Below are 25,660 nucleotides of genomic sequence, written 5' to 3' on the forward strand. Positions count from 1 at the left end.
ACCTAAGTGGGGCACAACCCTCTCTTCCATACGCCTCTCTTAAAGGCACGGGAAGCTCCATGGATTAACCATAAGGTTATATATGCAAAGGCAGGGAAGAGTTTCTCTGGCATGCCAGATCCCAGTATTGTTAGTTCATCAGTATAAAAAGTTATTTTATTAGCTCCTGGTGCTCCACTTTCTCAATACTGTTTAGCGTCCTGGCAAAACTACACACAAAATATCTCCAACCCACAATATGGAAACCACTGATTGATAGTTCGCAAATTATGCAAAGGCATTTCTCTGGTCTCATAATCCACTCCATCTCAAGGTCTCATATTGATCATGGTATGTTTTTTATGGTTTCCTTTGCCACCCAAAGGTGAGTCTGAATAATATTTGGAGGCTGCTTTACCCAAAGGCTAAGGACAGATATTCATTTTTGCTCTTTTGTATGTGGAGATGGACATATTCTACAAGGTAAGCAAGGAGCATGCATATAAACTGCTATAAAGAAATTTCTTGAGAACGTACCTGTGAGCCTTCTTCATTATAATGCCTTGCGTTTCGAAACATTAACCTCATATCTTCTATCATAGACTCTTCCCCAACGTACTTGTCACTGCGGATATTGTGCTCTATTGTTTTTAAATCCATTGGCTCCAAGATGATTTTGTAATAATCTGGATAGTCTTTTTTGGAAGGTTTCACCATGAACAGCTCACAAAGTCTTCGGCCAGTGCCAGGCTCTCGTGCCTCAAGAACAACATTGTACAAAATTTTCATTCGCTGCTTCTTTATGTTCTTTTTGCTGTTAGATTTGAAAGGGGGGAGGGGAATACTTATTTATTAATTTTACCACCTATGTTCTCTAGGGGTTCACAGCCTCTTAAATTCAAAATCGAATGAAGTTTACCAATAATAATAAATCCAATAATACCAACAACAACAATTCATTAGAAAACATTTAAAACTGTATAGAACAGGCACATCTACTCCCAGTATAAAAAAAACTGGCAGTGATCTACCCTTTGTCATTGGAGGGAGGAGGAGCGTGCGTGAGGTGGGTGGATTAGCCAGAGTTGTTGAGCTTTTTGGGGGTAATATTGCACAGAGCTCTTCAATTTTTATTTGTTAGCTTTTGGTAAACTTTATTTAATCCCACGATCGATAAGGGTCCCGCGATCTACCAGATCAGCTGGGGATCTACTGATAGATTGTGATCTACTGGTTGGACATGCCTGGTATAGAACAACAGCTTAAACTTTACACCAGCACAAAACCAGAAGGGGCAACTTGACTGAGAGAGCTAAATTACCACCAAAACTACCATTAAAAGGCTATTATAAAGGTATCGGTGGGAGGGATGGACAGGAAGCTTTTCACCTGGTGCACAGCCACCAGGAAAGTGTCTTTGGGGAGGGCATGGAATACATGAAGTGCCACCACTGAAAAGGCCCTCTCCCCGGCAGACGCCTGCATTACCACATGAAGCAGGGGAACCTGGAGAAAGGTATCGGATGAAGATCTTCAAAGTCTTGGTGGGAATACCTGGGGAAAGGTGTTCCTTCAAGCAGCCTGGCCTCAAGCCACTACGCAGTGGCAGCTGGTGGCACTCACATGACCTCCTGTTCACTGGGAGGTAGAGGGGGCGGTGCAAGGTCAGCGCAGCGCAAACAGGAGCACGGGATTGGTTGCACAGGAGCGCTTGCAGAACATCAACCTCACCCTTCCACCTCGGAGTAAGCAGCAGTGACACAGGCAACAGGAGGTCAGATGAGTGCCACCGCCTCCTTGTTGATCACTGCTGCTGTGAAACAGACCACTCCTCTGTTAAATGCAGGTGCAGCAAGATGTAACATGGGGGAGAGGCACTTCACGGAGAGGTTTCCTAAATCACTCTGTGAAGTGCCTACCTCCACCCTGGTTATAGAAGACTGCAGTGAAGTTTCGCAGAGGGCGGCGACACTTCAAAAAAGCAATCTCTGAAGCTCTCCTCTCCTTTAAAAGGGGTTATGGCAACCGGGGAGGGCACAGGTGACGAGGTGGGCGAGTTACAATTTCTCTGCTTCATGACCACCCAGGTACCAGGCTGGTTGGTGCTACAAATAGAAAAACTATTAATACTGTGAAGATTAATACTGAACACTTTTAAAAATCATGCTCTGAAAGATTTAATACAGGCTTCCTCAACCTCAGCCCTCCAAATGTTTTTGTGACTACAATTCCCATCATCCCTGACCACTGGTCCTGCTAGCTAGGGATCATGGGAGTTGTAGGCCAAAAACATCTGGAGGGCTGAGGTTGAGGAAGCCTGATTTAATATAATGAATTTCCTCTCCCTCCCTCAAGCACAATGATCTGGTATAAGCAGTGCTTTTTTTCTAAAGAAAATGTTCAGGGGTACTCTCATTTTCCTACTCATATTGAAATACTGCCCCTCAATGAGGCCAAACTTAGATTCACAAAATGTTTAGGGTTATGCGTCCCCCTAGAAAAAAAGCACTGGGTATAAGGAACTGCTAAGCTAACGAGGTCAAAGCAATGGTGGTGAAACTAATCTCAAAAGTGAACTGTGATGTTGCATTCACAGTCATATTATTCAGAGAACCTTTCCCAGTATTATCTGAAAAGAGAGTAAAATGGAAATATGAAGCCTTCTGTCCCACCTTCTAGGGTCTTCAAAGGATCCCAACATTTAGAGGTTTCTTGAACAATCAAGTAAAGCATTTTTCCAACCACACTTAACCCCTTAATAGATACACCTTTCTTTCTGATTCAACAGTTTACTTGAAAGTAAGAACTGTGTTCAATGGGGCATATTCCCAGCTAAGTGCATAGGACTGATTGCAGTCTTATCCATCTATATGGTATTGTACCTTTTAACAGAAAATAAGAATATTCAGATAAAATACCTATGTCAAATATCACATTTAAAATTTCTTATCACCTCAGCATATGGACCAGGGTATAATATTATTATTTTTTGGTGAACTGTATATTTACATATTTGATAGATCACCTTGTCAATAAAGACACAGCTCATAACTGGCTTTAAATAACTGAAAATTAAATCAAATAATCACTAATTATTATTAACAGTGAGTGCATACCTTTTTCTTTTTGAACTTCCAGCATCAGATGTTGCAGAAGAGATCATACTGTCTCCATCCTCGATATCATCTCTTCTGGCTAGCTCCTTCTTCTTTGCCTGGAAGAAAACAAATCCCTAGAGTTAAATTCAATCCACTGAATGTCCGCTGAATGCATGAATATTTAACAGCTCCAGAGATAATGTTCATTCTGAAATGCAGAAATATAGTAGTAGCATCAATAGACAGCAATAAGATTTTTTTTCAGCCGTTCAAGTTACATGTATAAAGCAAAATATTAAATACTGTACACAGAATATCTAAATAATCAAGCTTATTCCAGAACAGCAAGCCTTCCATCTAAGCTTCTATTGCAAAATGTCTTACTAGCTATCAGTTACTCTTAATACATATATCTTGAAAGCTGTATACAATGTCTTCTTCAAAAACCTGATTTCAGATTACCAGTGCAGAAAATTAGTTTAGCATGATTCATTCCTCATCCAGAATATTCATTTGTATTTCCAGCCATATGGCTATCAGTTAAAAACTCTCATTCGGAAACATATAGAATAATGCTTAGAGTTTAAACACAGAAATAGCACCAAGAAGAATTACTATCACAGCAGTGTGCCAATGCAGATATAAATGCACCAAATGCTAGCTCCTACAAAAATAACCCCAGAGACATAGCTATTTGAGTGTGAAGTTTTACCTGCATAACCTGCTGCATTTTAAGTACTCTCTTGTAAATGGCAGAATTTGGGACATTATAACGTTTGGCATTTTCAAACATCAAGTTTAAATCGCATTCCAAATGGTCCAGAGTTTCATATTCATGGTTCTTTAGTTTTGTTCTGTAGAAGAGATAATCAGTTCCATTTCATTGGTGCAACAATTCCTGCTACTTTTTAAATAAAACATAATCTACTAACTTAAAAGTGCTGAATTAATATCCTCCCCAGTTTCCCCTCCTCAGCTAGCGTCGGAGGAGTTAGAAAGGAAAAAGAAATAATTCTAATGTTTCCCAAGCACATGCCAAAATCAAGATACAGTGGTGCCTCGCAAGACGAAATTAATCCGTTCCGCGATTCTCTTCGTCTAGCGGTTTTTTCGTCTTGCGAAGCAAGCCCATTGACGGCTTAGCGGATTAACGCTATTAGCGGTCTAGCGGCTTTTAGCGATCAGCTGAGAGGCGGCTTATCAGCGGATCAGCTGATAAGCGGCTTAGCGGCTTAGGAAAGGGGGGGGAAGCGAAAAAAACCTGCGGGAACTCGCAAGATTTTTTCGTCTTGCGAAGCAACCCCATAGAGAAATTCGTTTAGCGAAGCGCCTCCAAAACGGAAAACCCTTTCGTCTAGCGGGTTTTCCGTCTTGCGAGGCGTTCGTCTTGCGGGGCACCACTGTACAGGAACATCTCTCATATGACACTAGAAGGCTTGAAATGTGATTTTAAATGCCCTGCCTGGGGGTGAGGGAACAACCTGTCATGAGAATGTACACACTGCCCCTGCCTCTCATGCTCCCATCCTGGATGTTTAGCCCCAGTCTTCCCAAGTATATTTTGGAGGAGTATGCTTAGAAAACTTAGGGTGATCAGGAACTGGACAGTGCAGGGTTTCAGATCACACTGAGACTTCTAGCTGAGATCACTTGACCATGGTTCACAACTAGGCCTGGGTGATCTATCAATATATCACTCAGGACTGGTTTGAGGTCCAAAGCATGATGGCGCCTTCACCCAGTGGTATATCATGGGTGAAACCACCGCTGCTCCTGAGTGGCGATGGTTTCACCCTGGCACCTCGTGGGACAGGGCCTGACACAGCTTGTTCCTCCCTCTACTTTTCAACATTGTGATGTTTTACTGTATCACAATGTTTGGTTGGTGATACACTGCGATGTTGAAAAGCTGGTATCGTCCAGCCCTATTCACAACCCCACTGCCCTCTTCACGTGCTTGCTTTGAACGTCTCATGAAAACTAAAATAGAATGGGCATGTTAACCGTATATTAACACTAGTGCTTTACTTGAAAATAAACAGTCAGATCCTTACTGCGATCAAACATGAAACAAACGTATTAGAAAAAGAATCAGGTGAATTGTACTTCTAGAGATATTTCGGGTTATCAAATCTCAATCGTTCATATGTAGATTAAAGCATAATTAAGGCTAAAGTGAAAGAAGGGCCATGTGATTACTTATGAATTAATCATCTACCTTTATTTGGATCACCTTAAAGCTTATATATGATATTATGCTGGCATTCCAAGGGTTTAATATGTAAAGAGACTCTTCACTCTCAACTGCTAAAACAAGGAGCTTAAAATCTTGTACATACACATATACAGGATTTAGGTAAAATCATACAATCTGTCAAATACAACAATACAGTCATTACAAGAGCTAACTCATGGTTTAAGATTGGTAAAGAAACTGTTCTTGAAACCATCAAACATTATGCCGCGCCAGTTTTACCTGATTTGCTGCAATGAAATAGGCATTTTGATTTGTTGGTAATAGTCAGGATACTTTTTCTTCGAAGGCAAATGAAAAAAGGGTTCTGATATGAGCTGACCCTGGTTGTTCCTGCAGTTCCTAACTATATCATAAAGCTGATAGAGAGGGTTGGAAGTATCCATAAATGAAGTGATGCTCTCAGCTTCAGACTCTTCTTCATAACGGGCAGCAGCTAGAAACGAGGAAAAACAATTACACAATTTCAGCATCATTTTATCTGTTTTAAATAGTAAATGAGGTAATATTGGATCGTTCAAAGAAGAATGCATCTACTTTCTGCTACCTGGCTGGTTTCCTAGTTCTAATAAGAGACTGAGACCTTACAGGTTTTCTATGCTATATGCTGCTGATTCTCCAGCTTCAAAACAGTTTTACAGTATCTGCAGTTGGCTGGAAGAATCAGGTAGTTACTTATTCATTCACTATCTACAGGTAGGATTGGACATTAAAGGACCAATACAGGCAAATCCAGGAAATGTGGAAACAACCTTAAATCTACTAATGTGGCAGCTTCAAGAAACCAGGCAGGAAACCATGATGAAAGAAATGCAAAAAGGACCTGCCACATTACCCACATTTGTCTTTGCTGGCCCTAATCAAAATTAAAAAACGTAAACTCATGTGGAAGAAAAGGCTATGGCCATAAGAGAAGCAAAATATAAACAGCCACTGACCATCGATACGGGAATATCAATAATATAAGCAAATTAGGGAAGAGTTATTTTTGTGCTGCGTTCTGTGAAAATTATATACCTCTCAGCTCCATAAATCTGAAATACAGGAACAAAAATTTTGAAACTGACAAAGAAGAATGAAAAGAGTCAGTACAGAGCAGTGCTGGATTTATGTATAAGCTAAACAAGCTATAGCTTAGGGCCCCACTCTCTTGGGGGGGCCCAAAAAAATTTAAAGGAAAAAAAACCTGGATGTACATTTCCAAAATATAAGATAAAAAACAAATAAAATAAAACCCACATACAGCAACAGTGTTTTGTTTTGTGTAGGCTCCTATGATGTAAGTAATGGGCCCTGCCTGCTAGCCTGCTCCCTAAAATATCACTGGTTTGCTCATTTCTATATATAGGGTGCCTACATTCTGCATGGACTTACATTCTGCATGGACTTTTCAACAATTACTTTGATAAAATACATACTTTGTTATGTGCAAATGGCTTTAGATACCTATTAGGTCCATAAATTACCATATAGCATATATTCAACACAAAAGACAGTGACAATTTGTTGTTGACAAAGGACAGCTGGACCTATAAAGGGCGCCATTACCTTCAGTAGCTTAGGGCCTCATCAAACCTAAATCCAGCCCTGGCACTGAGACACTAGCAGAACAATTGGGTGAGAGGGGGACAGATTAGCATATTTACTCTAAAGAGAACAAGAGGCATGGTTAAATAAGTGCTCTCTCATTCCTGAGATGAGAAAGTCTAAACGTAGGTATTTCCTGCAAAGCAATGTAAGATTTAAATTTAATATGCACTAGATTGTTCAAAATAGACCTGGGATTAATGTAGTTTAGGGACAGCCAATGTGGTGCCCTCCACTTGTTACTGAACTACATCTCCCATCAGCCCCAGTCAGCATGACTAATGGTCAGGGATTACAGTGGTACCTCAGGTTACATGCACTTCAGGTTTCATACGCTTCAGGTTACACTCCACTAACCCAGAAATATTACCTCTGGTTAAGAACTTTGCTTCAGGATGAGAACAAAAATCGTTCTCCGGCGGCGCAGCAGCAGCAGCAGGCCCCATTAGCTAAAGCGGTGCTTCAGGATAAGAACAGTTTCAGGTTAAGAACGGACCTCTGGAACAAATTAAGTTCTTAACCTGAGGTACCACAGTATAGGCGTTCTAGTCCAACAACATGTGGAGGGCTGTCCAACATGCACTTTTATTAGATACTAACCTAAAAGGTTGTCACCCATTTTAATCTGAAAGGACAGGAGGGCTAGGAACTCCACAAATGACCTTTTCCTAAAGATATTGACCTACCAGCCAAAACAGCATCTTCATCGCTTTCAGATCCATATTGCAGTGCCATGGTTATTGCTGATAAACGATCTCCTTGGACAGCTCTTTTGTTACTGTGAATTTAAAACAAAACAGCTATTGAATGAAAAATTCCCTAGGGAGAGGAAGAATAAATCTACATTTAAAACAGGAGCTTTTATCTAAGTGATACAATAAAAATAAACATACAGAAGAAGGGATGTGTGTGTGTGTGTTTTACATTATATGAATTTGGTGATAGAATTTAAATTTATGAACCGGCTTTCTTCCAGCTAATGTTTCAGATTTATAGCCCATGAGTTCCTCTGAAAATAAACTCAAGCTAATTTTAATTGTGATTAAAAGTGCAGTTGATAATTAAACGAGTAAAGCAGTTTAATTATGATGCATTTGTGCTGCGGAACTAGGCTCAGCAGTAGGCAGATTACAAGACTCCAGCTTTGTAAGCATATCAACTTAATGAAACGCTTTATATGGGAAGAACTGTCTTGCTTTCAGCTGATACACTGTTTTCTCAAAGAAGTGATATTTTAAGCTTATTATACATTCCATACGCTGTGACTTATGAATTATTTAAAGTAAGAAAATGTTCTGAAACTCAAATGTTTGAGATGCGCAATGCTGATCTCTTACAACAATACTATTGGCATTAAATGCCCAGGACTGCAATACCTCAAGGAGTGCCTCTCCCCATATAAGCCAACCTGGACTCTGAGTTCATCATCTGAGGCCCTTCTTAAAATGTCTCCTCCTAGAGAGGTCTGGAGGGTGGCAACAGCAGAACAGGCATTTTCTGCAGTTGCTCCCCATTTGAGGAATGCTCTGCCTGGGGAGGCTCACCTGGCACCTTCCTTATATATTTTTAGGCACCAGGCAAAAACATTTGTCTTCAACCAGGCCTTTGGCCAATTAATGTTCTACAGGCTTTGAAATGCGTTTGGGGGTGTTATTGTTTTGTTGCTTCTGTTTTGACTATTTATTTGTGCCTTTATCTTGTGAACCATCCCCAGATCTTTTGACAAAGGGTGGTATATAAATCTAATAAAATAAATAAAATGAAATTATGTAAAGGAAACCCCCTCTCCCCGCTCAAAATCATTCGAAAACACACACACACACACACACACACAGAGAGAGAGAGAGAGAGAGAGAGAGAAATTGAAACTATTAGGCTCTGCTGAGTTGCCAAAGTTCTCTACTAGGAGTTTTACCCAAATAATGAAATCTTGTTTAATTGAAGAAAGAAATTTGCTTAACGTTGCATACAAATAAAACAATAATTCCTTAAGAATAAATCAGGAAAGGGCTCTTTGCCCCAAGTCCTGCTTATGGGTTAGTCACTGTGGGAGACAGAATGCTGGAATAGAAAGGTCTCTGGTCTGATAAAACAAAGCTCTTATGCACTTGGGTAATCAAATATCACTGCCTGTTGAGAAGGGTCATTGTACTTATTTTACAAACATTTTGCTTCTAATTCAGGGATGGGGAACCTTTGGCTCTCTGGGTGTTGTTGGCCTCTAACTCCCATCAGCTTCAGTCAGCATGGTCTATGGTCAGGCATGATGGGAGTTGTAGTTCAGAAACATCTGGAAACAGGTTCCCCATCCTTGCTTTAAATGAATTTGTCACTGACAGTTCTTTTTGCATTTCACTGCTCTCTCCTTCACTGCTTACAACCACTACCACCAGTGTGTGTGTGTGTGCGCACGCGCGCACATACACATGTACACACATACACCTGAGGATTACACTTTATGTATTTGATGAACTGGGTGCTAGTCCATGAAAGTTTATGGCACGGTATATTTTGCTACTCTTTTAAGGAGTCACAAAACTCTTTCTTGTTTTGAATTGTGGAAGTATATTTTGGCAACTGAGTATTTTCATCTACTGAACTATTCTACGTAATTCCATTTTAGGAAAACAAAGAGGTTGCTGTAATATTTCCAGGAATCAAACAAGCTAATTACTTATTTTTAATTTTTAAAAATTTTCTTCCACATGTAAGTGAAATGGACCGTTCTGATTTAGAGACTGGAGGAAAACAACCAACATAATCCATTATAAAAAGTGGATGAACTGAATCACATCCAGAGATAAGTACTCACCGATAATATTTATTAGCAGCATTTCTGTCATCGACAACACTGCCTTTACCCTGTGAGGAAGGACCTGTCAGCTTGGAAGCAGCCAAATTTGCAGTCCTTTATGAAGCATGAACAAGCCAGAGAAAGTGAAAAAAAGAAATCCACCAGACAGCCAAGATGATATACAGTTAGGATGAAGTTTTTTTTACAGAATAAGTATTGAAATATAAGTTAAAAAGGGTTGTGCCATTACATTTTAGTGAAAAGGGTTATGCTAAATGTTACTGAACTTCATATAAGGTGAGAGTAATGCATTTTAGGAGCCACTATCTAATGCTAAAAGTGTTTCTTTTATCTGTACTATGAGGTTATTCCCATTAATTTCGCACAAAGCAGATACAGTGAAAACTGCAGCCTCCATTTTTAGTCCAACATACAGTAGAAGCAAAGTCGTCTAAAACTGTGCTATTTTCAAACTGGAAGGAATTACACATCCAAGTGCAATGTATTACCAAATAAAAGCACCTGTGTTAGAGGCAAAAAGCCATGTCAAGGTCAATTCTCAAGCAACCTGCCTTGCAGAAAAGCAATAAGAGAAGGTCTCTAGGTTCATAAACACAATAAGTAGTTAAAAAGTACAGTATTTTAAGCTCTGAAATATATGCAGGAGACACAAAGAAGAAAAATATACAAGAAAAACTGAAGAAAATTCCTGCCATTACCATAGACTCAAAAACCAAGCAACTGCATAGCATTAATAAAGAGGGATGTTAAAGAATTTGAACCACAAGTTCTACTCTTGAGGTACAGGAGCTTTGGGGCCTTCATGCTCTCACTTCAAAATTTTGCAACAAAAAGAAATTCATATTAAAAATTTCAAATGGACAGTTTTGAAGCAGAAGGGAATTACAAAAGTGAGCTATGTCAGAAATTTCTGCAGCAGCAGCTTTGCAGCCCAATATTCTGTATGTTTTCTTGGAAGTCTTACCAGTATCAATTGGATTTTCTACCAAGTATTCACAGGACATCACACTGTATTTGTGGAAACATGGGAATACGCCCTCTACTGAAATGCACCGTGAAGATTTTGTCATGGTGGTCACCAAACCTCTGACTGAGATTAACTGAACTGACTTATCGCCACAAAGATGGAGGTCAGGCTAAACTGGCTCTAGATAGCACAGGCTGAATTTCTATGGTTGTGGAAAGTCTAGGCCTAGGCAAAAATATAATCCTTTGGAAAGATGAGGCACAGATGTTCCCCAGTAGCATCAACTGCAAACAAGGTTAAGATAAGATTCAGGTGGGTAGCTCTGTTGGTCTGACACAGTCTAAATAAATAAATAAACAAACTGTCCAGTAGCACCTTAGAGGCCAACTAAGTTTGTTCTGGGTATAAGCTTTTGTGTGCAGTATAAGCTCTTTCTCAGAAGGGTAGTAGGAGCTGGGTGATTGACTCAATGGGTATGGTAAACCTGTTGAGGACTGTTAATGACTACAATTAGTCCTACAGGAAAAAGAATGAGATAGTATGCAGATGACCAAAATCCCACCCCACCCTCCCACTATATATAAGGGTCTGGTGACTTCTGTTTCAGTGTATCTGAAGAAGTGTGCATGCACACGAAAGCTTGTACCCAGAACAAACTTAGCTGGTCTATAAAGTGCTACTGGACAATTTTTTTATTTATAAGGTCAAGATAAGTTGATTATGGGGCATTTGGTGTCTGGCCTGTTCAGCAGAGTCCCAATGCAAACCTTTCCAATGGCTCAGACTGTTGTGAAAATCTATGTTCATTAACAAATGAAGAAACTGGCTGTATGATTTCCAGATCCAGCTGTTTCTCCACAAGTTAGGGTCAGAGATATTTGAAATCAAATACTAGAATATATAACATAAGTTAATGTGAGCTAATATTTCTCTGTAGATTGTTTTTCTAAAGTAAAGAGAAAACTTGAGTAACTTTCATTCTGCCCACGGTACCTGATTCGGAGACTTGATTTGGTCAGTTCGGAATGCTCAATTTCTGCTTTCTTCATATTAAATATTTTCTTTATTGCATTTGCATCCTGTTAATGAATTGAAAATGTATTTTATTTATTTTTAAAGGCTAAAGATGACATCATCAGTATTTACGGACGAATGCGCCTTGAAAGTGTATTTAAACAATATGTAACATAAATTCATTTAGATAAAAACTTCTCATAAAGAAAGTAAAGGAAAAATATCAATATTTATGCTGTATTAAACAGAGTACAGGACACAATACAATTGTACCTTGGAAGTCAAACGGAATCCGTTCCAGAAGTCCGTTCGACTTCCAAAATGTCCCAAAACCAAAGCGCGGATTCTGATTGGCTGCAGGAAGCTCCTGTAGCCAATCAGAAGCCGCGGAAGCATTGTCGGATGTTCGGCTTCCAAAAATAGTTTGCAAACCGGAACAGTTTGTGACGTTCGGGAGCCAAAACATTTGGGAACTAAGCTGTTTGACTTCCAAGGTACGACTGTATACAAAGCAATCTAAGCCCCAGGTTCATGGAGGAGCTTCTCTGTTGTGGGAAAGGCCACATCTACAGTACCGGCTCCTGTTAGGTCGACAGAAAATTCCACAGCATGATTCTTCCATGGCATGAATCTTCCACTAGCAGTATCCTTGCCAGCTATAGGTGACATTAACCCCCCCCCCCAAATGGGGCAAGCCATGTGTGGTGCAGAGGAAGCCTTGGATCTGCCGGATGCAACCCCTTCAATCTCCAGAGAAGCCCAGAAATGTCTCCCACATCCCAAGACTTGAAATTGGCATTCAAAAATTTTCCCCTTTGGAACTAAGTTTTGGAGAGTGGAGTGAGATAAAAAATTAAGTGCTGCATGGGGACAAAACAGAGGTAAAAATCCACCCCCTGCATTTCAGCCTGGCTGGTGCATGGCACCATGATTTTGGAAATGGCAGCGAATCCACCATTTCATATCCTCCCCTGTTTAACTTAGAACTGCACTGATCATTACAGATCTTACTGTTCCAAAACCTGATAAATGCATTTGAATAAAACACTTCATATTAAAATGCTAAGTTACTTTACCTTGAATACCTGAGACCCAGGTTCATTGTAAGTTTTGGCATTCTTAACTAACAGGTCTATGTCCTTGGCCATTGCATGAATGCTTTTATAACTTCCATTCTAAGAACAAAAAATGGAACATATTATGTATGCATTAATTTTATTTATTATAGTAAAAGGTTGCAGTTCAACCTCTTCGTAGTTCTGTCAAGTTTGTCGTCATTTTCACGTGGGAGCAACTACTGTGTGGGAAATCATGGTACAGAAAGCAGCTCATAGATTAGGTCCAATAAATCACATGAAATGACTACTGTCTGAAGCAGCCATAAATGAACTGTTGTACCAAAACCAGTTCAGATGTAATGACCTTGGCTTAATAAGTAATGGTTAATTTAACGAGAAAATGAGTGTCATGCTCGCAAACCTCATTCTGCTTGTGTACAATTTTCAGGGTGTCTACTGCAGCTTGTTTAAACCATAGTTTCCTACTCTGTGCGATGCCAACTACTGGGAAACTGTGGTTTAACACCAGCTATCCTGGTTAGTAAATAAAGATTAAATGAGTTAAAAAGGAATGCAAAACAGTGGTGTTAAAAAAAAAAAGAGCTATGATAGAAGCACCAACTGCATAAGATGAGTAAAGGACAATGATCACCTGGACAAAACATTCCTTCTCAGCTTAAATAAACAATGGTCTATTAAACCTATACTGCTTAGTCTAAACCAGCCTACTTGATCAGTGATTGTCACTACTGTAGTGACATAAATGAACAATTTCAGTTAAGTCCCAAAATGCACAAGTAATATCATTAACCTAAACATACTTTTGCCCCCAGAAAACCAAAATATTGTTTTAACATTCATTTCCATATATATTTACTTTTAAATTTGCTAAATCGCTTTTATAAAAGTGACCCCAAAAGTTGTACTGCACCTGTATTCGCTGGGCAATAGTCTTCAGATCTATGGGCTCTTTAATTATTGCATAATAGTCAGGATATTGCTGAAAAACAAAATTAATTCCATCTGAAATAAGCATAAACAGTGATCTATCAACCATCCTATCACCAGTTTCAACAGAACCTTCCCAACTAGGGCTACTGTCAGGGAGTTGCCATCAGAACATGGGAGTGAGGCATAGGAATACAGAGAGCCGCCCACGCTTCTGAGAAGCATGGGGAAAGCCAACCTCCAGTGGAGCAGAGGCAGAATGGGAAAGCCGAGCGAGGGGAGGGCTCAAAGATGCTACTGAGAGCCCAAGCGCCTCACCTAGCCCACCGTCGCTCAGTTTACGCCGAGGGCTGAAACACAAGGATGGCAGGCGGAGATTTGGGGTGTCTAAGTTCTTATGCTGGAGGGGAAACTGGAAGGGGCCACTCCCGGAATCTGCAAGTGATTGAGATGGACATGAACTTTCTGGTCCTGCACTGTAAATAGTTTGTACCAATAAAAACCTGCCAGAGACAGGTCGGAGTCCTGCCTGGTTACTCGTGAGCAACCACTACACCTCCTGACAGCTACAATCCTAAAGACATTTACTAGGAAGTAAATCACACTTCAATAGATTTTTTAAAAGCAAAAGACTTAGTATTATACTATAAGAAAGGGGTTTCCTAAAAACAGTGTAGGCACACAATCTGAACTACTATATGTGTAGGTAATAGTTCCTGTACAGCATAGAGTATCATTTAAAGAGTTTGTGTGTGCGATATGATTAGCCATCTTCACATATCTTAAGGGCTGTCCCATGGAAGAGGGGGCAAGCTTGTTTTCTCCTGCCCTTGAGGGTAGGACTCGAATCAATGGTTTCAAGTTACAAGAAAGGAGATTCTGACTAAACATTTGAAAAAAAAATTATGACTGTAAGAGCTGTTTGGCAGTGGAATAGTCTCCTACGAGAGGTGGTGGACTCTCCTGGATTCCTCCATTGCAGGGGGCTGGACAAGATTACCTTTGGGTCCCTTCCAACTCTAAGATTCTATGAATCTAAGATTATATATGTGTGTATACACATATACACAGTTTCTCATCTCTGATCCCAACTCTTTTACTTGGCAGTCCCAGTGAAACCTCCTTGCAAGATCCTGTACCTGGGATACACAGCCTCTGTACAGTAATGATTTCTTGAACTGGTATTATGAGTTGACAGTGTGTTACTCTGGTTTTGCTGGCATAGACTGCTTTACGACTAGTCTATATCATTAAGTATATAAGATTAATGAGCTTGATGGTGCAGCCCAAACAGAACTACTGTCCAACTTTAATTTGAATGGGAAAAGCCTTCAGTTTGCATTCAAAGTTCAGCATTATCACTCACCACTTTAGAGGGAAGCTTCTGAAAAAGCTCACTGATGAGATGGCCTGATGGGTTTGTGGCTACAACTACGGCTCCAAGAAGCTGTTCCAGAATTTCTTTTAAATAACCTGGAGAAGACTGGCACAAAAATGATATTGTAAAATGATTTGAGAAAAGATTAGGACCGGGTGTTTGCTGCTGGCTTCTGCTGGTACTGGTTGAAGAAATACAGGTTTTTTCCTTTTACAAATTAAGGAAAAGCAGTATAGACATAAACAGTTACTAATCTGCTGTTAGCTAGTCTGGCGGGGGCATACATTTTAGAAGAAATAAAACAGGATCGCAATGTGTTTTCAACCAGGTTTAATAATGTGTTAATACTTAAATGTTTACCAAAAAAAAGTACTTTCATGTTTTAACTTATACTGTGCATGCGAAAGGAAACTATCTGGCAGCATGCTTTAATATATGATTGCATTTACAGCTGGTCACTGAAGACCAGGATATAAATGGAAGAGATTAATAAAAATAAATATATAAACATATACTGTATAACATAATCCTTTTGGTGGACAATTTAGTAACTGAGGAAAAAACAATATGGTACTTATAGCATAGCTCTCTTATTACTGGTGCAGTGCCACCAGTGTTCATAACAGATTACTGAATACCCAGTCAGGGAGTTTACAAACTAAAATACTTGCATGGATGAAATACCAGGGGAATGGCAGGGGCAAACAGGGAAATAAGGGAAGCAATTTGTTATTATTTCAGTTATGCTACATTTAAGTATTGTTATAGGTTTAATTGCAATAGGGCAGGTGAACTTTCTACCCTTTTGCATTTGAAATGCTTATACGTAGCTGGTAAAGCTCACACTTACTATTTCAGAAATTGTCCCTTGATTGTCATGGCCCTCGTCGTCGTCGTCGTCATCGTCAGGATCTCCCTTCTGAACAAACTCGTTTTTTGTGCGTATATATAAATCCCACAATTTACAGGCAGCCTTATATTCAGGGGAGTCTGGCTGTGTTAAAAAACCCCAAAGAACCTGTTTGTTAATCAATAATTTTTATGTCACTTTTAACATTTATCAAATGAAAGAACAATTCCATCAGTTAAAACTATGCTACAAATGAGAACAAAGGCAGAACTTAAAAATAATTTCCGTAAAGTATATATGGTATGCACTATGGGGAAACTTCACAGAATCAGCAGTACAGTAGAGAAGGTAAATGAGTTTTGGACTCCATTAAAACAAAACTGAGCGACACAATGTGCAAATGATGACTTTCAAAACAAAAGATTTTGTCACCTTATAATATGATTTTGCATTATTAAATAACAGCTGGAAGTCAGCAGTTAGCACGTTCACATCATCATATTCCTCCATTTTTAGCTTCTGTTGGATTTTCATTAAATCAATAGGCTGAGAAACCACTTCATAGTAATCTGGCTGGTTTCTATTGTAAGAACAAAATTATTGAAAATGCAGTTAATGTAAGCAAATGTGCAGCATCTAGCAATACCCAAACTTTCATACACACTACTGCAAATAGATAGTTAAATACACTATGAACACAATTTGAAAAACATTAAAATACAGTTAAACAAACAATACTTCACTCCAGGGTGGCCAACTTGTGGCTGTCCAGATGTTGTTGGTCTATAAACCCTGACCACTGGCCATGCATCCTGGGGCTGATAAGAGCTTTATTCTAAGCATATCTGGCCATTACCCTATATTTTTCAGAGCAATGCAACTCTGTCATAATACAGTGGTACCTCGCAAGACGAATGCCTCGCAAAACGAAAAACTCGCAAGATGAAAGAGTTTTTCGTTTTTTGAGTTGCTTCGCAAGACGGATTTCCCTATGGGCTTGCTTCGCAAGAAGAAAACGTCTTGCAAGTTTGTTTCCTTTGTCTTGCAAGTTTGTTTCCTTTTTCTTAAAACCGTGCATTCACTTCGAGGAGCAACTCATAGCACATGGTGTGGTAGCCTTTTTTGAGGTTTTTGAAGACTTTGGTGATTTTTGAAGCTTTTCCAAAGTCCGTGCTTCGCAAGACGAAAAAATCGCAAGATGAAAAAACTCGCGGAACAAATTAATTTCGTCTTGCGAGGCACCACTGTACACCTTAAGGTTTTATGCAAAAATTCAAAGTTAACACAGTCACAAAAGCCAACTTTTTTCTAATGCTAGTGTGGCTAATCTGAAGCCCTCCATACATTGTTGGACCACAACTTCTATCATCTCCAACCACTGACTATGCAGACTGGGGAGTCCAACAGCATCTGGAGAGCCAGAGGTTAGCTGCCCCTAATCCAATGATTTCTTGAGGGTAACATTGCTCAGCTATGTCGTTAATGTTTTGCTCAATACCCTAAAAAAATATTGCAATGTCAAAAAAGCTGAAACCACAAAAGAAACAAAATCTAAATTCAGCTGTACGTCAGAAGCTTTGAAGCACATAACAAAGAGTTAAACGTATTACTATACGGTATGCTAAACGATGACAGAAATGACCTGGGATGTGGAGTGGAGGGAGCTAGTGTAAAAGGTCTTCTGGGGAGCAGGGGGGCGCACTGGGGAGGATGGGGTAGGCATTTCCACACTTCTAAGCATATTATTGCACTTGCACAGATTACAACTCAATAGCTCTTGCAATGGCAGCCGTACCTTAGCTTTCTTATCAACAAATCTTACACGCTTACCTTCGTTTGGGGGCCCTAATGAAAAGCTCACATAGAAGCCTCCCTTGTTCATCTTTGTAATCTCTGATTGTGTTGTATAATTCATGGCATACAGCGATCTAAAACACAAAGCCAATGAATAATAATAATAATAACAATATATTTATATGCTGCCCAATTGACTGGGTTGCCACAGCCACTCTGGGCAGCTCTCAACAAGACCCAAATTGCAGTAAAACTAAATATTGATACAATGCTTTTCCGAAGTAGTAAAAATGCTTAATATGCATTTTTGGTCTCCTTACAAGAACCCTATACGGACTGCATTAGATTCTCCATATTATAGATGAGAGGCTGAGGATGAAGGGCAACAACTTGGATTAAACTACCTGGTGAATTCAAAACTGAGCTAAGATTTTAAGTGGTAACGCTAGTCTTACAGCACATGTTCTTAGCCACTTCACTTGCTTTGGGCTATGGAAGCATTGAGAAAAATCTAGGAGTTAAGTGATATTTCAACTTCTTTGTAAAAGAATAGCAGTCGTGTATTCAGTCTATTTTCATGGTAGCATGACATTTAAAAAATACTTACAGGATCGACTGTAGGGAGGTTGGAGAGTCTTCTCCTCTTCCTGCTTGGGCCTGGTGTAGTTGTGGAGTGGTGGCCATCATCAAAATCTCCACTAGCACTGCTGGAAGGAGAGGTAGCCCTTCGCCTCTTGGAACCCATGGAATCCAACTTCTTCTATAATTAAAAAAAGCGCTCTTAAACATGAGGCTTTCTATCCTATAACTCACAGGGTGACAAGAAGTGGAACCTAAATTTCCTCTGAATTCTACACAATTGAAATAGTGACACTTTCTGATGCTACACAGCTAAACTCTTGACCAACATTCTGCAAGCTTGCCCAACAAAGCAATCCATTTAGTGTGGTTTTACTTAAGCCAAGTCATCACTGTAATATCAAGGTGTATGGATGACAAAAACATAATGAAGTAATGAGTATTAAAGTCAAGACATATGTGAGAGTACCAATTCTGATGCAGCGTTCCTATATGGCATACAGATTTTATTGCATGTATCGCTGATAGTCTAAGCAGAAAAATCTAACATCTGCCCACAGTTCAGACAAGGCTGCAAAGTCCATTATAAATTTTAGTGTGGCCTGCAGCCTTTGAGAATGCTAGAGAAGATGTGAAGGCCCAGAAAAAGTACAGAACACGGAGGGAAATCCAGCTCCTCTATTTCCCCCTGCCCCAACCGTTGGGACTTTCATATCTCTATACTAGAGAATGGTTCCAAGCAGTAGCACGCAGTGCACTGGGGCAAAAGCAGAGGCACGTACCTAACCTCCTGGCAAGTGAGTCACTACTGCTTATCTGGAGGGAGAGGGGCAAGGCAGCAAAATGATTGATTCACTTTGCACCATGCCACCTGCTACGGGTCCCAAGACCAAATAGCTCATAGGGTAGTCACAACAAAACCTCTCTCTTCTTGGTTAGTGATCCAATGACAGCATCAGTTCTGAATGAAAGATGTCCTCTCCCCCCCCCCCCCAACTTAAAAAGAATGTAAGAAAAAGGTGTAAAACCTAGACAGTCGTACCTTGGTTCCTGAACGCCTTGATACTCATACGTTTCGGCTCCTGAACGCCGACAACCCAGAAATGTTTTGGTTTTCGAATGTTCTTTGGAACCTGAATGTCCAACACGGCTTCCGATTGAGTGCAGGAAGCTCCTGCAGTCAATTGGAAACCGCTCCTTGGTTTTTGAACGTTTCTGGAATCAAACAGACTTCCAGAACAGATTACGTTCAAGAACCAAGGAACGACTATACTACCACAATTATTAGTGCAAACAATTTTTTTCTAAACAACTACATTATGGCCCAATTCTGTTTAGACATTTTTTTTAAAAAAATAATAATAATCTGACTGTAAAGTGAATATACCCAGTTTGTGAGTCACTAGACATCATCTCAATCTGGCAGGTGCAATTAATCTCTTTTTGCAGGTCCAGGCAGGTGTCTCTGACCACAGTACATGACTGTGACTTTAAGGACCACAACTTTTACAGCTACAAGTGTTAAAAATCAGAAAATTTACAATGAATTTAAAAAATACTGAGCGACATCCAACAATGTTGCCCTCCTCTCCACCCTCCTGCACGCCCCCCCCCCCGCCTAAATCTGTTCTGGAGGGTTGGATGTAATCCATTATCTAAACCTGGAATGTCCAAAAGGTCAATCACGATGTGCTGTTCAATGAGGGGGGGGGTTCTAGGTCAATCGCGGGATCAATTGATGCGGTTTCTGTGGTTCTCCTGATTCCCCCCAAAATCTCAACAACTCTGACCTCCCTCCGCAAAAAAGTTCAACAACTCTTGGCAATGACAATGGGTAGATCACTGCCAGTTTTTTTATAGTGGGAGTAGCTTGCAGTCTCTTTGGAGTTGGACGTGCCTGATCTAAACTAATCTAGTACTTACAAGAAGCTCTCTCAAGATCTTGAAAAGAAAATATTATTCAAAATCACCAGTATTGTTACTTTAGTTAGTGGTAGTGGAATAACGGAGAATAAGATGACATGCTACACCCAAACTGCATCCCCATGGCCTTTCCCATCCTTTCAGTAATGTCTAAAGCGCTTACCACACGAAACCACATCAAACGGCACGTTTCCCTCACCCACCAAATATAGTCAGTTATATGGACTTGGGATAGAGAAACGTGCGAATGTGTCACATAGTAAGAACTTCTAAATGTTACTGCAGGAGGAAGGAGGTCTTACCAAGGTAAGCCCAAACAACATGTAACCCGTCCCTCAGGACTATTTCTCACATAAGTCCTGATCTAGAAAAAGCACTTAAGATCCTATAAAATCAACAGAGGACAAGTGAGTCATAATTATCTCACACGATTGATTTCAACAAGATTTAGGCTGCAATTCTAATTCTGTTTACCTGGGATTAAGACCAGTGTTAGAAACTCAGATATATCAGCTAATTGCTAAATGGCACCTTAAACCTGGGTTACAGTCGCTACAACAGAAGAGCTAGGCACCTTTTTTGCGGTGGGATTTGTTGTTGCTGCTGCTGCTGCTGCTGCTGTTATTAATTTCATTTCTATACTACTTTATATTTTAAAGAAAGAATCCCAAAGTGTTTTACAACACATCAAAACATCCAATAAAACAATCCAGGAAAAAACCACAATCCAGAATAAAACAAATTCAAGCTTCAAGGAAAATATTTCAGATCATTCTCTAAGTGACATTTTGCTTTCCCTATACTTATTTACCTACTTAATTTATATAGCTGTCCTTTAGCAAAAGTAGAAGCCAGTGTGGTGTAGTGGTTAGTGTGTTGGACATGGGAGATCAGGGTTCAAATCCCCACTCAGTCATGAAGCTCACTGGATAACCTTGGGCCATCTCACAGCCTCTTAACCTACCTCACAGGGTCATTGTAGGGATTAACTGAAGAGCGAGGTGAACCATGTACTCCTTGGAGAAAAGGGTGGGATATAAATGCCATAAATAATCTCTTATGCTTACCTGCTTAAGAAAGCTGGAGAAGCTAGCCAGATGGAGATGTCAGTCACCAACCTGGTATCCAGAGATCTCCATGTGGTTGGAACTGGACCCAGGCCTAGGGGATTTTCTAACACTGATTAAGGCCCACTGAATTCAACAGAACATACAGTACTTCTGAGAAGACATGGTTAGGATTGTGCTGACAAGTATTACTAACTTTCTCTGGATTGGAATAATTATGTCAGACATGCCACAGAAAGCCACGTCAAATGGAAATTTCCTGGAGAGTGCACCAGTCAGGAGAACCCTGCCTATTTAGTGCAGAATTTTGTTCTCACAGTGGCCAACCAGACAAAGTAGGACATGAGCACAGTAACACTATCCCACTTCTGATCACCAACAATAGAAATTCAAAGGCCTATTTACTGCCTCCAATACTGAAAATAATATGCCTTCAGGACTTATGGGCATGGCTAGCCCACAAATTTGCCTAACAGACAAGGTTTTTAAAAATAGAAGCATTGTGGCCTGATGTTCAAAACAATGTTGGAAGGGTCTATCCATACACATTTCCTTCTTAACTTCCTCCAAATGCTAAAACAACTACTTTTTCAAAGAGTATTAATGTTTAACATGAAGAATGCGCAGTTGAAACAGAAGGAACAACCTCCACATTTAAAGAAAGCAAAATCTATTCAACTATTCTTTTGTAGTCTTTTGATCAAACTGCGGACACAATACATATAGAACTAATTTCCCTGAACTGGTCAAAGAGTCTGAAGAACAGATAGCATGAAAATCATTCAGACTACAATGAACTTAACCCAATGTTTTTACTTCTGCAACGTATAAATGCTATTTTGATGCTCCATAAAATACCAAATCCAGCCTTAAACAAGCAATCAACAAAGGATCCAGAAGCATTATTCCATATTCATTCATTAAAAAGCAAATAGCAGCACTCTTAATGCACAGTGCTATTCTAACTCTAATCACTAATTTTGGAAATGAAAAATAAAATAAAATAAAATCTAACTGGTTTCCAAAGTGGTAACTAACACAAAATAGGCTGCACATTCAGACCTACAACACCCCCCTAACTACATTATCCACTCCTTTTAAAAAAGAAAAAGAAAATATTGGGCTCTAGTCATGGTTAGACCTACTCAGAGTAGATCCATTGAAATTGATAGGCATGTGTCCACTAGTTTCAATGGACAGGATTCAACTAACAAGTGCCACTAGCAAAAGCCCACACCAGGACTTCCATTAGCACACTGGGCCTCTGTCTCTTCCGCCAGAAATTTGTTTTGTGGTAGTTGGGAGAACACCGCAGAAAAGTGTGCAGGGAAGGGGCGACTGTTCTATTTGACAAGTAGAAAGACTTGCATTGAGAGAGCTATTGCTGCAGCACAATGCTGAATTTCTCCCAGTGAGTCTACTCTAATTAAAACTTAGTTGGATACCGTTCATGATCACTACTCTAGAGTAATTTTGTTAAAAATTTGCATTTCCCCTCCTGAGAGCAAGATTAATTAAAAACTCATGAACGAGGTAAATGAACAAGTATGATCTGTCATGCCAAATATGAAACAAAAATGCCTGAGATGTGTGAAAGAGGACAAAATGGCACACACATTATCAGTAAATTACCAGATTTACCAGAGTACAACCAGCACCACGAAAAGCCAGTCTCCTCATTATGTCTGATAGGCAAGTAAAGAAACTGAGAAAAGGCAAATCCTTAAAGCACCAATTCAGCAGTTGTATTAGTACAGGCAAAACTGAAAGAGAAGACAACAAAAGGAAAGAAAAACAAAGGGAAAACAAAGGGAAGAACAGGTAAATTAAGGAATCAAGAAGAATGGTTAAGGAAAGATATACGCAAAACAGAGAAAATGCAGTAGCTATATTAGGCCATTGCCATTTCCCAAAGACCCCATTCACATAACATTCCAGGGCTGGGGAAACTGTGACCCTCTATCAGTGGTTCTCAACCTGTGGGTCCCCAGATGTTGTTGGACTACAACTCCCATTATCCCTGAGCTCTGGCCTTGCTAGCTAGGGGTGATGGGAGTTGTAGTTCAACAACTTCTGGAGATCCACATGTTGAGAAAGGCTGCCTAGATATTGTTGCATTACAAATCCCATCATACCTACGAATTGAAGTTCAACAACATTTGGAGGTACATGGGTTCCTGAGCCCTATTTTAAGCTCAGAACTAAAAGTGCATTCTTTTATCATGAAAACAAAGGGTGCAGTCCTATTCTGACGAAAACTGGAAGGGTCATATTCAATGCCACTGTTCCAATATTGCAACAGACTTCCACTAGCACAATGGAACTTCCCCCTCCTCTCCTCTGCAGCCCCCCCCCTTCAAAATTTGAGCAAGAGGGTTGGGGGATCCTCCAGAGAAAATCTGGAAGGCACTCAAATGAGAGAAGAGAAAGAGGAACTCCTGTTGAGCACGTGAAACTCCCCATGCGCGGTATTAGATTACGATCTTAAAACTCCTATTGTTTTTCATAGGGCAGAACTGCAATAATCAAGTCACATAATTCCAAGAATGAGGCTATAATTGTATGGGATTCACTGCCCATATAGCATAAGCAGTTCACAAATCATAATAGTTTAAATATTTTTAAATACTTCATTATAAAGAATATGTTGATTGGTATCCACAGCATAGTGCGATCAAAAATAGAAAAGACTAGTACTGTCCGCATCATCAGAAACATGCATCTATGTTTTATTACAAGGTCAATAATTGTATTTATTTTGAAAATGCAAAAACTATACAAACACGCCTACATATCAACCGCTTAGCATCTATATGGAGTACTGAGACATATCACTCATAGTTTTGAATCATTACTATATTGGCAACACCCAACTTTGTTTTTATTTTCCATCCAAGCCAGGTGTGGATTCCATGAACCAATGCTCAGATGAAGTTATAGACTGATACTGACAAATGAAATGAACCCAGAGGAACTGATGCTTGAAGATTCAAATGATCTGGGATTTACCTGTTGTATCACACCTCCTGAGAGAGCAGGTATGCAGTATAGAGGTACTCCAGGACCTGTTTTGCTCCTGGTTTTCTGGAGGGCAGCAGTAGTCAGGAATGCTATTTACCATCACACAGCATAATCCTATCTATGTTTTTTCAGAAGTTCATCACACAAACTTAAATGGGACTTTCAGTTTAATCCTATACCTGCTTATTCAGAAGTAGCAATCAATGAGTAGAGAGAACTGAAACCTGATTTTCTAAGTAGAGTTCAAGATTGGAAACTTAGGGCAGTATTAAATGGGGTTTCCCCCACTTCTCCATCTACCCCACCCCAAATTATGCTCTAGAGTGTTGGTGAAACCTCCAGAACAGATTTAGAGGGCCTCTGGGGAGAAGAGCAAGACAATGTTCTGTCACACAAGGAGAAATCCAAGCACTGATGAAATGTTTCCCTTAGTGTTGCTTTGAATACCAACTTTAATTTTGTGAGTCATCTACAGTGTTTTCCTTGTAATATATATCTTCCTACTGTCAGTCATGAATTGGTAAACTGAATATAGGATTATTATAAGACAGTCTATGTGCAGCTTGCTCTGTATCCCTTCAGGTTAACTAGATGTTACCTTTACATCACTGAACCCCTTTTTTAGAATTCCTCACTTTTTTTTAACCCAAAGCAAATGTGCCCACTTCCCTAACCCAAATCGGAATGACCCGACCCAGATCAGGCTGGGAGAAATTCTTTCCTTTGTGTCATTTTCTTGCTTAACTTTCACACCTACCTGCAGATAGCTAAGGGATGAAAATTTTCAGAAGAAAAAAAAAGTGTTAGGGAAACAAAACAAAAACAAAAAACCCTCATAGCGATTTACAAAAAGATAAAATAATAAAATTATACAACAATAGTTTAAACCATATCAAAAGTTAAAATACTAAAACAGATTAAAATTTATATAGCTTTCTAATCATCTGGGTAGGCTTGTCTAAGCAAGAATGTTTTCAGCAGCCTGCCAGCCCAGGCTGTCAACAAGAGATCCAGCCCATTTTAGAATTTGTCAGTAAGTTAGATAATATATGGAAATACCACCTGATAGTAGTCTCTTAAGGCTTTTACAGTTAGTTTCAAACAAACGCACCAAGGAATGCTTCCCTAGCAATGAGAAACATAGCATTTCTTATGTAGGAAACACTGTATTTGATATCTTTCTAAAATATATGTTCCACCTAAATGTAAGCCTTTCTGAAATTTAAACACAGAAAACCAGCCCTTAGAAATGCAATAGCCCTTACATCAGATAGTAGCACTATCTATATTTGCTGAAGTACCATGTGCACAATTCCAACATTTTTCAT

At 39.6% G+C, this 25,660-nt stretch overlaps 1 protein-coding gene across 24 annotated transcripts in view; it reads right to left on the bottom strand.

The window, feature by feature from the left end:
* PBRM1 (polybromo 1) overlaps positions 1-25,660 on the bottom strand; it is a 58,430-nt gene that overhangs the window by 31,883 nt on the left and 887 nt on the right. For 13 of the 24 annotated variants that reach the window (XM_081847094.1, XM_081847085.1, XM_081847083.1 and 10 more), the window contains exons 1-15: positions 22,944-23,074; positions 18,350-18,502; positions 17,779-17,876; positions 16,381-16,528; positions 15,949-16,092; positions 15,087-15,203; positions 13,704-13,772; positions 12,791-12,889; positions 11,694-11,779; positions 9,731-9,826; positions 7,605-7,696; positions 5,554-5,767; positions 3,790-3,931; positions 3,096-3,193; positions 517-793 (exon numbers count right to left, since the gene is read on the bottom strand). In XM_081847094.1, coding sequence (XP_081703220.1) covers positions 517-793; positions 3,096-3,193; positions 3,790-3,931; positions 5,554-5,767; positions 7,605-7,696; positions 9,731-9,826; positions 11,694-11,779; positions 12,791-12,889; positions 13,704-13,772; positions 15,087-15,203; positions 15,949-16,092; positions 16,381-16,528; positions 17,779-17,876; positions 18,350-18,502; positions 22,944-22,991 — 1,881 coding nt within the window. In that variant the 5' untranslated portion in view covers positions 22,992-23,074. Of the gene's footprint in view, positions 1-516; positions 794-3,095; positions 3,194-3,789; positions 3,932-5,553; positions 5,768-7,604; positions 7,697-9,730; positions 9,827-11,693; positions 11,780-12,790; positions 12,890-13,703; positions 13,773-15,086; positions 15,204-15,948; positions 16,093-16,380; positions 16,529-17,778; positions 17,877-18,349; positions 18,503-22,943; positions 23,075-25,660 lie in introns of those variants that run through there. The other 11 variants (XM_081847087.1, XM_081847095.1, XM_081847086.1 and 8 more) reach the window with 6 other exon arrangements.

Source organism: Podarcis erhardii (assembly GCF_964252035.2).
Source record: "Podarcis erhardii genome assembly, chromosome: 2".
NCBI lineage: Eukaryota > Metazoa > Chordata > Lepidosauria > Squamata > Lacertidae > Podarcis > Podarcis erhardii.